This window comes from Paroedura picta, chromosome 4 (assembly GCF_049243985.1).
Source record: "Paroedura picta isolate Pp20150507F chromosome 4, Ppicta_v3.0, whole genome shotgun sequence".
In the NCBI taxonomy this organism is placed as follows: domain Eukaryota; kingdom Metazoa; phylum Chordata; class Lepidosauria; order Squamata; family Gekkonidae; genus Paroedura; species Paroedura picta.
The window spans coordinates 103,352,043-103,366,146 of NC_135372.1; the positions used below are offsets into that span (position 1 = coordinate 103,352,043).

Here is a 14,104-nt window from a genome sequence, read left to right on the forward strand (position 1 = left end):
TTGGTAATATGTTTAACCTAGCCAACGTAAGATAGTGCATCTGACATGGGTTGATGTGTAATGAAAAATATGATGGTAATGATATGTAAATACAAGAGATGTTATAGAAAGATGGTGAGCAGGATCTTTGGATATCCATGGATAAGACTTGTAGATCAATATCCGGTATGCACTGTTTGGTATGATGGATGACTTTGCCATCCTTTAGGTTTTGAAACTTGTCAGGGGGAGGGGTCAGTCCATCTTGCTTCAAAAAGGTAAGGATTTTCCTATACCAAGAGGAAAGGTGTTGGTCTGCTAGGAAGTAAGATGGCAAACTTCTAGTCTGTGCTCTATAGTGTAATCTGATTGAGTATTTGACAATTAACAACCACTCCTGTGTGGATAGCTAAGAAAAACCGGTCTCAAGGCATAGCACAGAATCAGAAACACAGGAACTCCTAGGAAATGACGCAGAAATGATGACTGGAGTGATTCAATCTTGGCAGTACAGTCTGGACCCCGGATACCCAAATTAAAAAAGTAAAAAATATAGTTATCTATTTGGCGAGAATGCTACAGCACTTCCCAAACATTAGAGAGCGTAGTTTAAGATGAACAAACTTCTCCTCAGTGTTTCTACAAAAAAAAAACAATTATACACTGAAACTATAGATAAAGATGGAACATCCAGAGTATAACAGTTTAAATAGCTGTGGACCAGCTCCTGGCATTCTTGGATGAAACATCGGCTATCAACCCATATCAGTCTGGCTTCCATCCTGGCCATGGGGTGGAGATGGCGGTTGACCTGATGGATGATCTCTGGCGCCAGCAGGGTCGGGGTTGGTCAGCCATTCTTGTAATCTTAGATCTGTTGGCTGCCTTTCATGAGGACGACCACGAGTTACTAGCCCACCACCTCACCGGGACTGGAGATACAGGGTACAGCCCTTTGTTGGCTATGCTCCTTCCTCCAAAACTAGACTCAGAGGGTAGCAGTGGGGAATGAGCTGTTGTGCTCCTGTCAACTTCTTGGTGGAAACCCTCAGGGGGTGGTGCTCTCCCACACTCTTCTTAACATTTTCATGCAACCACTAGCCCAGATGGTCTGGAGCTTTGGGCTGGGCTGTTATCAATATGCTGATGACACCCAGCTCTATCTCCTCATGGGCGGTTGCCCAGACTCCCCCCTGGGAACCATCTACCAGATGTTTGGAAGCTGTGGCTGGATGGCTTGAGTAGAGTCACCTAAAACTTAACCCCTCCAGGATGGAAGTCCTATGGCTGGGAAGGAAGAGGGCAGAACAGGAAGTGTGCTTACCCATCCTGGCCAGGACACAACCGACCACAACACCCCAGGCCAGGAACGTGGAGGGGGGTGACCTTGGATGCCTCACTGACCACAGAGGCACAGGTCAAGAAAGTAGCCTGCCAGGATACAGGGATTGTGGGAGAACGAGGGAGGGGAACATATTGTAATCAATAAAGACTTATAATAAAAATGAAAGTAGCCTGCCAGGCGTTATACCATCTTTGTCGGGCTAGGCTACTTGCACCTTATCTGTCGTCCAAACACCTAGCCATAGTGATCCATGCGATGGTCACCTCCAGAATTGAAATCTGTAAATTGCTGTACGTGGGCCTGCCCTTGTCTCTGACCCAGAAATTGCATCTAGTGCAAAATGCGGCTGCTAGGGTCCTCAGAGGAACACCTTGGAGGGCCATATCTAGCCTGTGCTGAGGCAGTTGCATTGGTTGTCAGTTGCAGCCCGTATCAGGCTCAAAGTTTTGGTTTTGACCTTAAGGTAATTTGCAATCTGGTACCCACATATCTGTGGGACTGCCTGTCACCCTATGCCCCTGCAGGGCTTTGTGCCCTGCGGGTACCAACTTACTGGTCATTCCTTGCCCCAGAGAAGCTTGCCTGGCCTCAACCAGGGCCAGGACCTTTTTGGTGGAATGAGCTCTCAGAGCTTTTGGCATTCTGCAGGGCCTATAAGATGAAGCTGTTCCGCCAGGTCTATGGTTGAGATCAGTGCAGGGAGAAGATCAGATGGCACCCCTAAGGAAGATATGCCACCAAATTCTGGAACCTCATTGGTGTGCCCAGCTGAAGCAGTCCCTTTGATGCTCCAACTGGCAGTTGTGCCACTGTGGGAGGGGATTCTATTTTTTTTTTACTCCCCTGTTGTGTTTTTCTGTGTGATTATTAATTTTTATGGGGTTTTATTGTATTTGGGGCTTTATTGTGTGACCCGCTACGAGCTGTCTTGCCGGGAGTGGCGGGAAATATGTATTCGTAATGTTTAAGATGTAGCTCCCAATGAATATAGATTTTGCCTACAGTGTTTGATTTTGCTCTGTTGTCTGACTTTTACTCACTGTGTTACCCACCTTGTTGTCTGGCATGTTGGTTTTGTGTCAATAAAAATTCTTGCTGGCAGGGGCTCATGGGAATTGTAGTCCATGGACATCAGGATGACCACAGGTTGACTACCCTTGCTCTAAGGGACACAAAACAGCTTAGAGACACTTAGATGCCAGCTGGATTTTGGAGATTTTTGGTGGGGGGATTAGTTGGGCATGAAATTGGGGTCACCATGGGTGGGCAGGTAGTTGTGAGTTCTTGGATTGTTCAAAGGATTGGACTAGATAACCCTGGAGATCCCTTCCAACACTATGATTCTACTTCCAAAGCAATTTAAGTACGGTGGGTTAAATAAGAAGACTTGGTTTTTATACCCTACTTTTCACTTCCCAAAACAGTCTCAAAGTGGCTTACAGTTGCTTTCCTTTCTTCTCCCCAGAGTAAACATCTTCTGTGGTAGATGGGTCTGAGAGAGTTCTGACAACTCTGGTCTGTGAGAATAGCCGTAACAGGGCTGTGACTATCCCAAGGTCACCCAAACCGATTTCACTCAGCAGCGGGGTACGCTGGTCTACCAGTGGTGTGGAGCTGCATATTCTGCAGCTTTCTGTGTCTCCACAGGGGACACGTTTCAGCAGGTTACCTAGTCGGCCAATGAAATGTGTTCCCCTGAGGGACGCAGCCATGTTGGATGGTTTTGCCATGGGGGGGGGGCTGATTTTTTTTTAATTGGCAGGAAAGTGGGATTGCATATGAATGCAATCCCACCTTCCTGCAAAATAAAAAAAAAGCCTTGGTCCACTCAGTGGCACTGTGAAGCGCTGTGAAGCTGACTCGGGCATTTTTTGTTCCCTCCCAGCCTCTGTAGGGTGGGGAGGGGCTGTGCCTGGAGGCCCCGGCTCTTTCTATCTACATTAAGGTGACCAGACGTCCTGCTTTTGGTGGGACAGTCTCGCATCTGGGGGGTATTTCCCCCGCAGCATTTTCCTGTTGTCCCGCAGCGTTCCAATTTTTTTAAATTAATTTTTTTTGCCATGCGGCAGCTGAGCAGGCAGCAGAGTAGGCAGGCCTGGCTTAGGAGGCCCCTACGCAGGCCCCCAGGCTCCGGGGCAGGGCTTGCGTGGTGCTGCCATTCCCGCCGGGGCCTGCTGCTCTGCTGCTGCCTGCTCGCGTCTTCCCTTCCCATGGATCCGTTGGGCTCTTCTCGGGCCACCACCCCCTGAATCGGGGGAAGGGAGGGCCTGCCGCTGCCACCACCCTTCTTGAGGCCAGTTAGGGAGGGGTGGAGGCAGGTTCCGTGCAGGCGGGGCGGCCGCTGTTGTTGCCAGGCTCCCCCCCCATGTGAGACAGCAAGAGCTGCCGCCACTTTGCCTGAGGAGGCAGACAAGGAGTTGCTGTTGCTGCAAACTGAGGGGGAGCGTGCACATGCCCGCTGCTTCTCCCCACCCACCGTGATTTCCCGCCCCCTCCTCTCCCTTTGTTGCTCCCTGGGCCGCGCGTTCCCCAGCCAGCCATGCTGTCTCGGGCAAGATAATGAGCCACAGAGCCCCAGGGTCTCAGTGGAGTGGCACTGCCACTTCCTCCTCCGCCTTGTCGTCCAGGGCCAGGCAGTATTATCACCTGCACAGCTGAAATGACCCACATGGACGTTGGCCAGTGTGTGTGTTTGTGTGTGGGGGGGTTGCAGCCTAAATGGGCAGGGCGCTGCTGGGGGGAAGGAGGGGGCAGAGGCACCACATCTGCTCACCTCCATCGCGGCGACGCCTGGTGAGGAAGAAGCATGTATTTGGGAGGGGGGCAGAGGACGCCTCTTTTCGGGGGAAGGAAACACCCACTTTGACTGTTACCCGAGAGCTCTTCCGGCGGCGGCGGCGGCAGCGGCGGCGGCGTGTCCTGCTTTAGGTTCCCTAAGTTCTGGTCACTTTAGTCTACATGGGCCTGCTGCAGGACAGCAGGCCTCCGCAGTGTGAAAAGGGAAGACGCGAAATGAAGGCCCGATCTGTGGCAAGCCCTGGAAGTCCATATTGACGCCATCACTGGCCTTTTCTGCCCGTGCAGAATCAGCCCCAGATGGCTGCATGTGAAGGAACAAGGAATCAAACCCAGCTCTGCAGATTAGAGGTCACTGGTCTTACCCACTGTACCAAACTGGCTATCAAGATGAACAACATAAACACATTTGTATGGGTCCTCATTTACTTATTAAACACCCAGTGTTGTAAGCCACATGCTAAAAGCCAAGGGCCAAGAGCTGTTTAACTCTTGTCCTTTGGCTTCTGTCTCAAATGATTAGGGTTGTTTACTTGTAAGAAGAAGAAAATAAAGTCAGGCCAGAAGGTACTCAGTTTCTCAGTACTCAGTTTCTGCTAGAAAATAAGCAACATTTCCTCAGCTTCTTTCCTTCCAGCGTCCCCCCCCCCTTTCTTTTGCAGTAAGCTGTGATTTTCCACCAAATCTGAGGGGTGCTAAACTAATAAGTGAAGATTCAGGATATTATCCTGCTGGAACAGTATTAATGTATGAATGTGATCGAGGATATAAATACATTCATGGCACCGACACTTCTTTGCGCTGCAGTGATCGCTTCACGTGGTCTCAACCCGACGAGTTTTGTAAAGGTAAAAGCTCTTATTTTACTTTTGATAAACTTAATAATTTGTAGACGTGTTAGGTTAACAGTGGAACTTTAAAATTGTTGGATTTTTGCAAGCGTCAAACCTTCAGAAACGACAGAGTTAAGCTGCTATTCTTTTGTTTGCTTAGCTAGTTAGCATAGAACTAATTTGATGTCAAGTAGATGCTTCTTGTCAGGAACGGAAAAATGTTATTCCTAATGAAGAGAGCCTAAGATTATTGATCGGCTAATCAATGTTTTAGAGATGGGATCATGTTACTTTGTACGTACACAAAAGTTGGAGTCTTGTCCTTGTTCTCTCTCTCTCAGTGTTGTTGACACAAGATGGACACTAGCTAGTGAACCTATCTTCCATGTAGACCTTTTCTTTAATCTTTTAGTAGACGCTAATCTTTTATAGACGCAAAACACATATGTGGATTCATTACTTTTTCAACACGAGGAAGGAAGGAAGGAAGGAAGGAAGGAAGGAAGGAAGGAAGGAAGGAAGGAAGTTGGTTCTTATATGCCGCTTTTCTCTATCTGAAGGAGGCTCAAAGAGGCTTACAGTCACCTTTCCTCTCCCCACAACAGACACCCTGTGAGGTAGGTGGGGCTGAGGGAGCCCTGATATCACTGCTCGGTCAGAGCAGCTTTATCAGCACCATGGCAAGCCCAAGGTCACCCAGCTGGCTGCATGTGAGAGAGTGGGTAATCGCCAGATTAGAAGTCCACACTCCTAACTACTACACCACACTCCTAACCACTACTCCTAACCACTGGCTCTCTAAAGGTAGTAGAGGATGGTTGGAGAACAAGCTTATATGTTTAGTTTATAGGCAGAGAACACAATATTTTTGAGAAGAATCAGCATTTTTCTTTTGGGTGCATTTTCCAATCCCGTTGGGTTTACAAAAAACAGGACCTAACTGCAGAGCCATCTTTGGAGTGTGACAGCAAGAAGATATTTTGTTTGATTTATGCTAAAGAAAAAGCAGCATGTCCAGAAGCCTGAAAAGGATCATTAGAATTGTGTGCCTGCAGCAGGAAAGGCCATGACTAAAAAAAAGCAACCCAGCAGCTTGTCAGCCTGTAAATGTAACTGAAAACCTCCCCCAGCCTCCCTCACTTAAATTTCAAAATTAAATGATCAGAACTAATTAATGTGGAACAAGAATGCTCTGTGGCCTGAGAATTCAAAAGATGTTGCATGCTATTAAAAGTGATCCTCCTGACAATGAGGAAAAACAAGAGTTTCTAGAAGCAGATGCAAAAGCTTATTTTGTAATACTTAACTCCATATTGGATCAAGAGTCTTTTTCCTGAGTCCACATCAGAGTCTGCTAAGGAACTTTGGCTTAAACTGGAGGAGAAATATTGTAAATGATCTCTCAAGCACACACAGCTCAAGACAAAAATTATATGTTTTTAAGTTGTGTGAGGGCAGGGATATATCTGTGCAATTATGAATGAAGTAAATGAATTGCAAGCTTTGGGAGTTCAAATTACGCCAGAAGAATTTAATGCAACAATATTGAACAGCCTTCCTATGATGAAGGTACAAGGAGAGCAACTGCTGAAATGACAGGAGCAATGTCTATTTCATTTACCATATTTATCCTTATATTGTGCCCTTCTCCAAGGGCTCAGAGCAGACTGCATTAGTTAAATCATACATCTATAACAGCGGGAGCTGTTATATATATTTTGCTAAGGGCTAAGTGGGCAGAGTGGGCATGGCCTATCAAAGGCAGGGCCCAATTGGGATGCATGAAGCATGTCTCGATTGGGCCCTGCCTCAGGCTGCTCACGCCTACTCAGGACTTTGGCCCAATCATTGGGCCAAAGTTCTGACAGGGCCCTCCCACCCAGCCCACCCAGGGGCAATCTGGAGACATCACTGCTAGCCTGCCCCTGACCACTGCAGGGAGACGAGATCAGTAGGGCTGCCAAGGGGAATGAGAACAGAGGCTTGGACAGGCTGCGCTAGCCCTTTTCACCCCAAGGCTGTCCTAACTATCGCATCCAACTATAAATTCCCTCCGTTGCCTCAGAACACTGACAGAGCTGGCAGGAGGGTGGTGAGTGCTCTCTCCTTCCCCCTTCAGGCCTGCTGCAAAGGAGCCTCTGACAGCCCCTGACAGAGAGAGCAACACAGGGGAGTCTGAGTGCATGGGTGTGGGCCTTCCTTCTGAGGGCGGGGAACTTTCCCCTTCTGCCAAACAGTTGGCTGATAGGGAGGCCACAGAAAAGCCCCTTCTCACTTAAAATACTGGTCTGGCCAGGGGTTAGACACAGCCAAGCCATGTGTATTTCTTCTTCACAACTCTCTGCAGATTTGAGGCCTACTGCAGTGGTCCCCAACCCCCGGTCCGGAGACCGGTGCCGGTCCGTAGATCAGTCGGTACCGGGCCGTGGCTCCTCCTTGTCTTTCTCCCTGGCTGCTGCCTCAGGAGCTGCCCTGCCACTCCGCCGCCAGCTCACCTTTGGTGCTCTCTGGCGGCCACCATGGCTGGGGCTCCCCCTCGGCATGGCACTGTGCAGCAGGAAAGCAAGTGAAGCAGGGGCTCAGGCGGTGGCGACGTCCCTCGGCAAAAGACTACCCCCCCCCGGGCCTCAGTAAAATTGTCAAGCAATAACCGGTCCCCAGTGATAAGAAGGTTGGGGACCACTGGCCTACTGCACAGCATTATTCTGCAGACAAAAGTGGATGCTGTTGCGGAGGTTCTTTTATTTCCTGTTTCATCTGCACAACAACTCTGTGCAGTAGGCCTCAAGTCTTTCAATTCGACAGCAACCTGTGTGGGAGGCCTTAAATTAAGGTGACCATGTTTTAAGATTGGTAAAGAGGGACACCATTGCCTGGGGGTTGCCAACCTCCAGGAACAGCCTGGAGTTCTAGAATCACCACTCAAGCGTGCACATGGCTGTTTACATGCATGTCTATTGGCCTGTATCCAACCACACAGTTTCTAGGTGTTAAGGGTAAGCTGTCTTAAGAGAAGGCATCAATTTCCACCAATTCACCTCTTCCCCTGCAGCCCAGTTACAAGAATATAATTACAATAAAGTTTATTAAAAAAAACTCCATCCCTATCCCCATCCTCTTTATCTGACTAAATCAGCCATTCTCAGCTTTTTTAACATTGAGAAACACCAAAAATGGTGTGATTGTGGACCATCCAAAGACCATATGGGAAGGGGCCGTAAAAAAATTAAATATTCATTCAGAATTGGTCACATACTACAATGAATGTAACCCACCCAGAATCACAGAAAACAGGGACAAGGGGAGGCCAACGTAGAGCAAGTTATCCATATCATGTCTGGAGGTGACCATTGCATAGATCACTGTATCAAGATGCTTCAGAGCCAAATAGGGTGCCAGTAGCTTAGCTTGATGAAGATGGAAAAACTCCACCTGTGCTACTCTTGTGACCTGTGCCTCCATAGTTAAGGAGGCATTGAAGATCATGCCCAATTTTCTGGCCAGCTGTGCAGTTGTAAGTTACATGCTGTCCAACCTGGGAAGGCATGCTTCCTGATTTGGTCCTTCCCCGGCCACAGGACCTCCATCTCTGAAGAGTTAAGTTTCAAATAGCTTGCTTTGAGCTTCCCTACAGCAGCGTCCAGGCACTGGGCCATTGAATTTGGAGTGGTATCAGGCTGATCATCAGGAGGAAGAGCTGGGTCACCATATTGGTGACATCCAAGCCTGAAAATCTGGACAAGTTGAGTGAGATGGCACATGAATATGTTAAATAATATCAAGGAGAGTATCATATCTTGTGGAACCCCACATTGGATTTGATATCAGTGCAATTGGTTTTTCCTGATGGCAATTGTCTGTCCTTGATCATGGAGAAAGGTGATCAACCACTGGAGAGCTGACCTCTGTATCTCTGCATCAAATTAGGCAGTGAGCAAGAAGCTCATGATCTATGTCAAATGCTGCCATGAGACCAAGCAACATGAGCAACACTGACCCTCAGTCCAGCTGTCTCTAGAGGTTGTCCTGGGTCCCACAGGTCCAACAATGTTTTTTTCAATAGAGGGCAGACTACTGCCTCCTTCACGCTATCCAGGAAAGTCCCTGTAGACAAGGAGATATTATTTCCTGGAGTGGTCCTCCTACCTTCTCACTGCTTGTTTTTATGAATCATGAGGGACTCATAAAAACTTCACGTTTTGGGGGAAGGTGATTGCGCCTTACATTTCTGTGCATTTGAGGTAGGGGGAAACAACCTGGAGTATAAGTCTTCTCTCTGTGTGTTTCATTTTGAGAAATGATATAGGAGGGGAAGGTTAAATATTGTCTGCTCCAGTATCTCAACTACAGTCCTGATCAGGTCACTGTATTACTGCTATTTCCCAGCTTTTCTTTTAACTCTTAGATGTCTGGTTTTTAGTTGGTTGTGTTAAAACCATATATTTACTTTTTGTTTCTCTGCAACAAAAGGAGTTAGAGGCTTACCTGGGTCCCCAGGACCCATGTGGGGACTGATATTCCTAGCTGTGGGAGACTGGGACAAGGGAAAAGGTACTGAGTTTGGTGGACAAGGAAGAGGACTGTTCACATGGTTGGCAGCCTAGTTTTACTGTGATTTCCCCTCAAAATGGAGCAAAGCATATAAGAGAACGAGTACAGGAAAGATGGGAGAAATCCACAGGTGCACAGAAAATCACAATGGTGTGAGGCCTAAGGGGCCATTAACTCCCACATAAGTGACCTTTATTAGTTAGTCACTTTGGTGACTTTTAAGAGGGTGGAAAGGCAGGATATAATTTTGGGAAAAAATAGTAATATTAGTGAGCTCCTTGGAGGATGTGTAGGATAAAATGTACTAGACTGATCATTTGCACTTTTCATAGTTCCAGCTAAATGACTTGGGAGGAGACCCATCTTTAGTAAGAGTTCAAAAGAATGAACTGGATGCTAAGAAATCTAAATTTAAACCATATATTTATAATATTCATGACTTTTAAATGTGTATATTTTAAATATATATATTTCTGTCCACTTTCAGCAATGGAGTGCGATGATCCTGTAGTTGAACATGGAGTTAAAGTTACTGGAATTGGACGTATACATTTATATGGCAATAATATTGCATTTGAATGTAACATTGGATACTTCATGATTGGAAGTTATTTGATTCAGTGTGAAGAGAATAACACGTGGAGTCCTAAAGTGCCATCTTGTAAAAAGAGTGAGAATGAAATTAATAATAATTTGCAATTGTTTCATTATTCAGCAGTAATATTGATTGAAAGTAACTATCTCTTACAAATAATACTGTGGGGACAGATAAACAACTACAACAGTATTGCCAGTCTTCAGACCTTGTTTTCTGCCAGTAAAAGGCAGGAGGAAAGGGCAGAGCCCCTTTCAAGCCTGTTTGACATTTGAGGGAAGATCCATTGGGGCCAAACCTGGCAGCAACTACTGGCAGGCCTGAATGCTCACTACTTTTCAACAGCAACCACGGCATAAAAGCTAATGTAGTATAGTGATTACAGTATTAGTTTCCAAGTAGGACCCCTGAGATATGGTAGATCCAATTCATAATACAAAATTTGAATTCTGAATTACAGATAATAAAAACTCATATATCATTATTCGTTCTTGTCTGACAAGAGCCTCATAGGTTTTGCTGGCACTGCTAGTCTGTTGATGGCAGCCTTGCCAGCCTTGTGAGAAATCAGCAATTTTTTGCTTCTTCCCCTTCCTCCACCTCCTTTTCTGTGGCACATCAGAAGCTCAAACTATTTCAGAATCCAAGATATACTGAGGTGTTTCCTGGCAACTTCATATTAGGCACCCTGAGGGACTGCAGTTCTCAGGAGGCACATCGATCTTACCTACTTAGGTCCATAATAATCTATTTGATACTGAAAGTATATACCACAAGCCATATTATACGCACACACAATATTAATCTTGGAGGCATCTTGATTCCCAGCTGCATTTTTTGAAAGAGCATTGCAATTACTACCTTGCAGATAATTTGGCTAGCCCAGTTCCACACAGAAGTTCATAGTTTTTTTGATGTTTGAAAGAACAGGAAGAAAACCTATGATAAAGCTTCTTATCTTATTGCCTTGTGGGCATGTCTTACCTGCCAAAGATGTTCATACAGGTGACTACAATCCTGCCAAAATTATTATGGTACAGAAGACAATGAAAAAAGAAAGCAACTTTATTTTCTCTAACAGCCATGTATGATTTATAAGGCATAGCCATACCATAATATGTGAAATCCTTATGGTGCCTTCCTTTCATAGACTTCTTACAAATTCATGTATGGACAATAAGGCAAGATCTTTAATAAAAGCCAGTATTTATTAGCCATTTTAATTTTTATAACTTGTATATGTTTCTTCCTCTGTGTGTTTTGCTACAGTTAATGCCAAGTTATGTGGTGCTCCTTTAGTTCCAAGTGGGATTGTGCATCCATTGGAACCTGAATATGATCTTGGAACATACATTTTTATACTGTGCAATCCACAGTATTCTTTTCCTGATGAAACCATGGAGATGACTACAGTATGTCAAGGCCACAACTTGTGGAAACCTCCTGCACAGCCCTGTATGTGTAAGTATAAATTCAGCTCTGATATATTCATTTATCATTTTTAGTGCTATGGCTGAGTCAGATGCTATTTCTACATTATCTAAGTGCTGTCTAAATGTTAATGTACATTCCATAAAGTGATTAACTAGGTTTAGTGAATTATTATGCACTGGTTTGCTTCCCCCAAATTTCCTACTTGGAGTACAAGTTTTCTGTAACCTTCCTTTCTCCCTGCCACCCTGGCTGCACTGTTTTGGGCAAAATGAATACTGAACTCTTCAGCTTTTTACATTATTACTTGCACATTAGTAAATAAATTCACTGAAGTGTAGCAACATCCAAATATAGTTTTCTTCTTGAACAGAAAGCACCTGGTATACAAAACTTTGGAGTGCTTTTTTATGCCAGTCAATTTAATACAAGTTATTTAAAGATGAGTTTCACCCCACGAACCACTTCTCAAGGGAAACGTTCTAAAGTTCTGAGGAAAGATCCTGTCTTGCTACTATGATGTTCTGCTGATAACCTGGAGAACATTTACTACTGAAATAGATATTCTTCAGATAGCAAAATTATTTTGTGCATCTAAAAATTAAAAATTAATAGTTTTCTTGTACAGAAAAATCAACATGAAAGCTTACTGAGATGACATTTTAAACTTTTAAACTGACTCCTGCATAACTTGCAGGAAGTTTGTAAATAGAATGCGGTGTGAACAGCTGGAACTGCATTGGGGGGGGGGCTCCAGGCTGCCAAGGGGAGATCAGCGGGGTGGGGACTCTATTGCTGAGTAGACTGGCCCGAGGACAAGCTGCGAGCCAGTAAGGAAGACCTGCTAGCGACTGCAGGCAGCGATTGGCTGGCAGTGCGATGGGGTGAGATGTGAGATCCACAGTGTTGATGAAGGAAGACCTGGAGTTTTCACCGGTCAAGTCATGCGTGATTCGGCCTGCAACAAGATTGGGGGAGGGAATTTGGGAGAGAAGAACCATCCCAGGCTGGGAGGGGAAAGTTTCTTTTCACTGCAGAGGCTCCAACAGATTGCGGGGTGGGGAAGGAAGGATTTTTCCAGAGTGCATGGTGTGGGATACCACCTGGTGGTGACAGCCAGGGAGCACCTGTAACTGGATGAGCAGCACTCATTCCTCAGTCTGGAGGTCCAGACAGGGGAGTAGTTCTAGGGGGTTCCCATGGGGGGCGCCAGAGGTACCTTGATGGGAGATCAGGTTGCTGTTCCTTAGGGCAGGGGTAGTCAACCTGTGGTCCTCCAGATGTCCATGGACTACAATTCCCATGAGACCCTGCCAGTGTTTGATGGCAGGGGCTCATGGGAATTGTAGACCATGGATATCTGGAGGACCACAGGTTGACTACCCCTGCCTTAGGGGACTGGGTAGTTAGTATCCGTTTTAGTTAGGTTAGTGTGAGGGGTGGGTTATTGTTGACGGGAGGGTGGGGTGGGGGATGGTCATATTAGTGCAGATTAGGTTTAGGACTAGTACTTGAAGTTATGTTTGGTCTGTCTCTGACCAATGACCCAGGGGATGGGAGTTTGATGGAGAGGCCAGAATGGGGCTGGGGATCCCAGTGATTATGGGCCAAGTGAAGGTATGGTGTGGGGAGGAGGTTGGACAAGAGAAGGGCAGGGAGATATGGGAATGCTCACTGCCCTTCTAACCTATGTCCTATCCCGAGGATGGTGAGGGAGTAGGATAGGGTGGAACCAACAATGATCTTGTGCAACACCAGGTTTATTAACAACAAGGCCTCTACCCTGTGGAAATTTTTTGTGGACCCTGATGTACATGATCAAAACTTGGGCGAGAGAGCATGAGACAGTCGCCATGAAAGATTGAGCTCCACCTGGATTCTCGGTCCTTCATCAGTCTCAGCCCAATGGTAGGGGGGAGGGGTGGCAATCCTCATCCAGCTGGCTTTCTCCTACAGAGCTTTCCCAGCGCCATTGATATCTGGAATTGAGTGTGTCAGCATAAGTTGGGATTAGGTGGACAGCATAGCCATCTGGTTGGTTTACTGTCTGCCCAATGCTCCACCAGCTGTCTGTCAGGCCTGCTGGAGGTGATGATGGTCTGGGTGCTGCAGTACCCCAGGCTTATTGTCCTGGGGGACTTCAATGTCCATGCTGATTTGCTGTCCTCTGGTCCAGGTTTGGACCAGGTGTCAACCATGATAATTGTGGGGTTCTCCCAAATTGTTACTGGCCCCACCCATCAGGCTGACCACATCCTCAATTTGGTCTTTGTTGCTGGGGTAGAGGTGGATCTGATGGCGACTGAGGTCATCCCACTAGAGAGTCCTAGTGTCACTATGGCTGATATTAGGTCCAAGTTCTGTGAGAAGATGGATTTATCTGTATGGACACTGAAGTCCTGCAGGACCAGTAACCTTGGGAACTGCAATGTCCAATTGGCCACCAGCTCCCGAAAACTTGATAGGGCATCTGCAGTTGTGTGAGGCAAACGGTATACCAACCAGATGGCCAGATACTCTACTACAGTGGTCCCCAACCTGCGGTCTGCGGACCGGTGCCGGGCCACGGTTCCC

The 14,104-nt window shown here is 46.5% G+C and overlaps 1 protein-coding gene across 5 annotated transcripts in view; it reads left to right on the forward strand.

Annotated features, from left to right (window-relative positions):
- Nucleotides 1–14,104, forward strand: part of LOC143836062 (complement receptor type 2-like) — a 105,957-nt gene that overhangs the window by 31,181 nt on the left and 60,672 nt on the right. For all 5 annotated transcript variants that reach the window (XR_013230474.1, XR_013230475.1, XR_013230476.1 and 2 more), the window contains exons 8-10: nucleotides 4,783–4,968; nucleotides 9,992–10,174; nucleotides 11,369–11,560. Coding sequence is in view for 1 of the 5 variants with exons in the window: in XM_077334842.1 (XP_077190957.1) it covers nucleotides 4,783–4,968; nucleotides 9,992–10,174; nucleotides 11,369–11,560 (561 nt within the window). In the remaining 4 variants the exon portion in view is untranslated. The remainder of the gene's footprint in view (nucleotides 1–4,782; nucleotides 4,969–9,991; nucleotides 10,175–11,368; nucleotides 11,561–14,104) is intronic.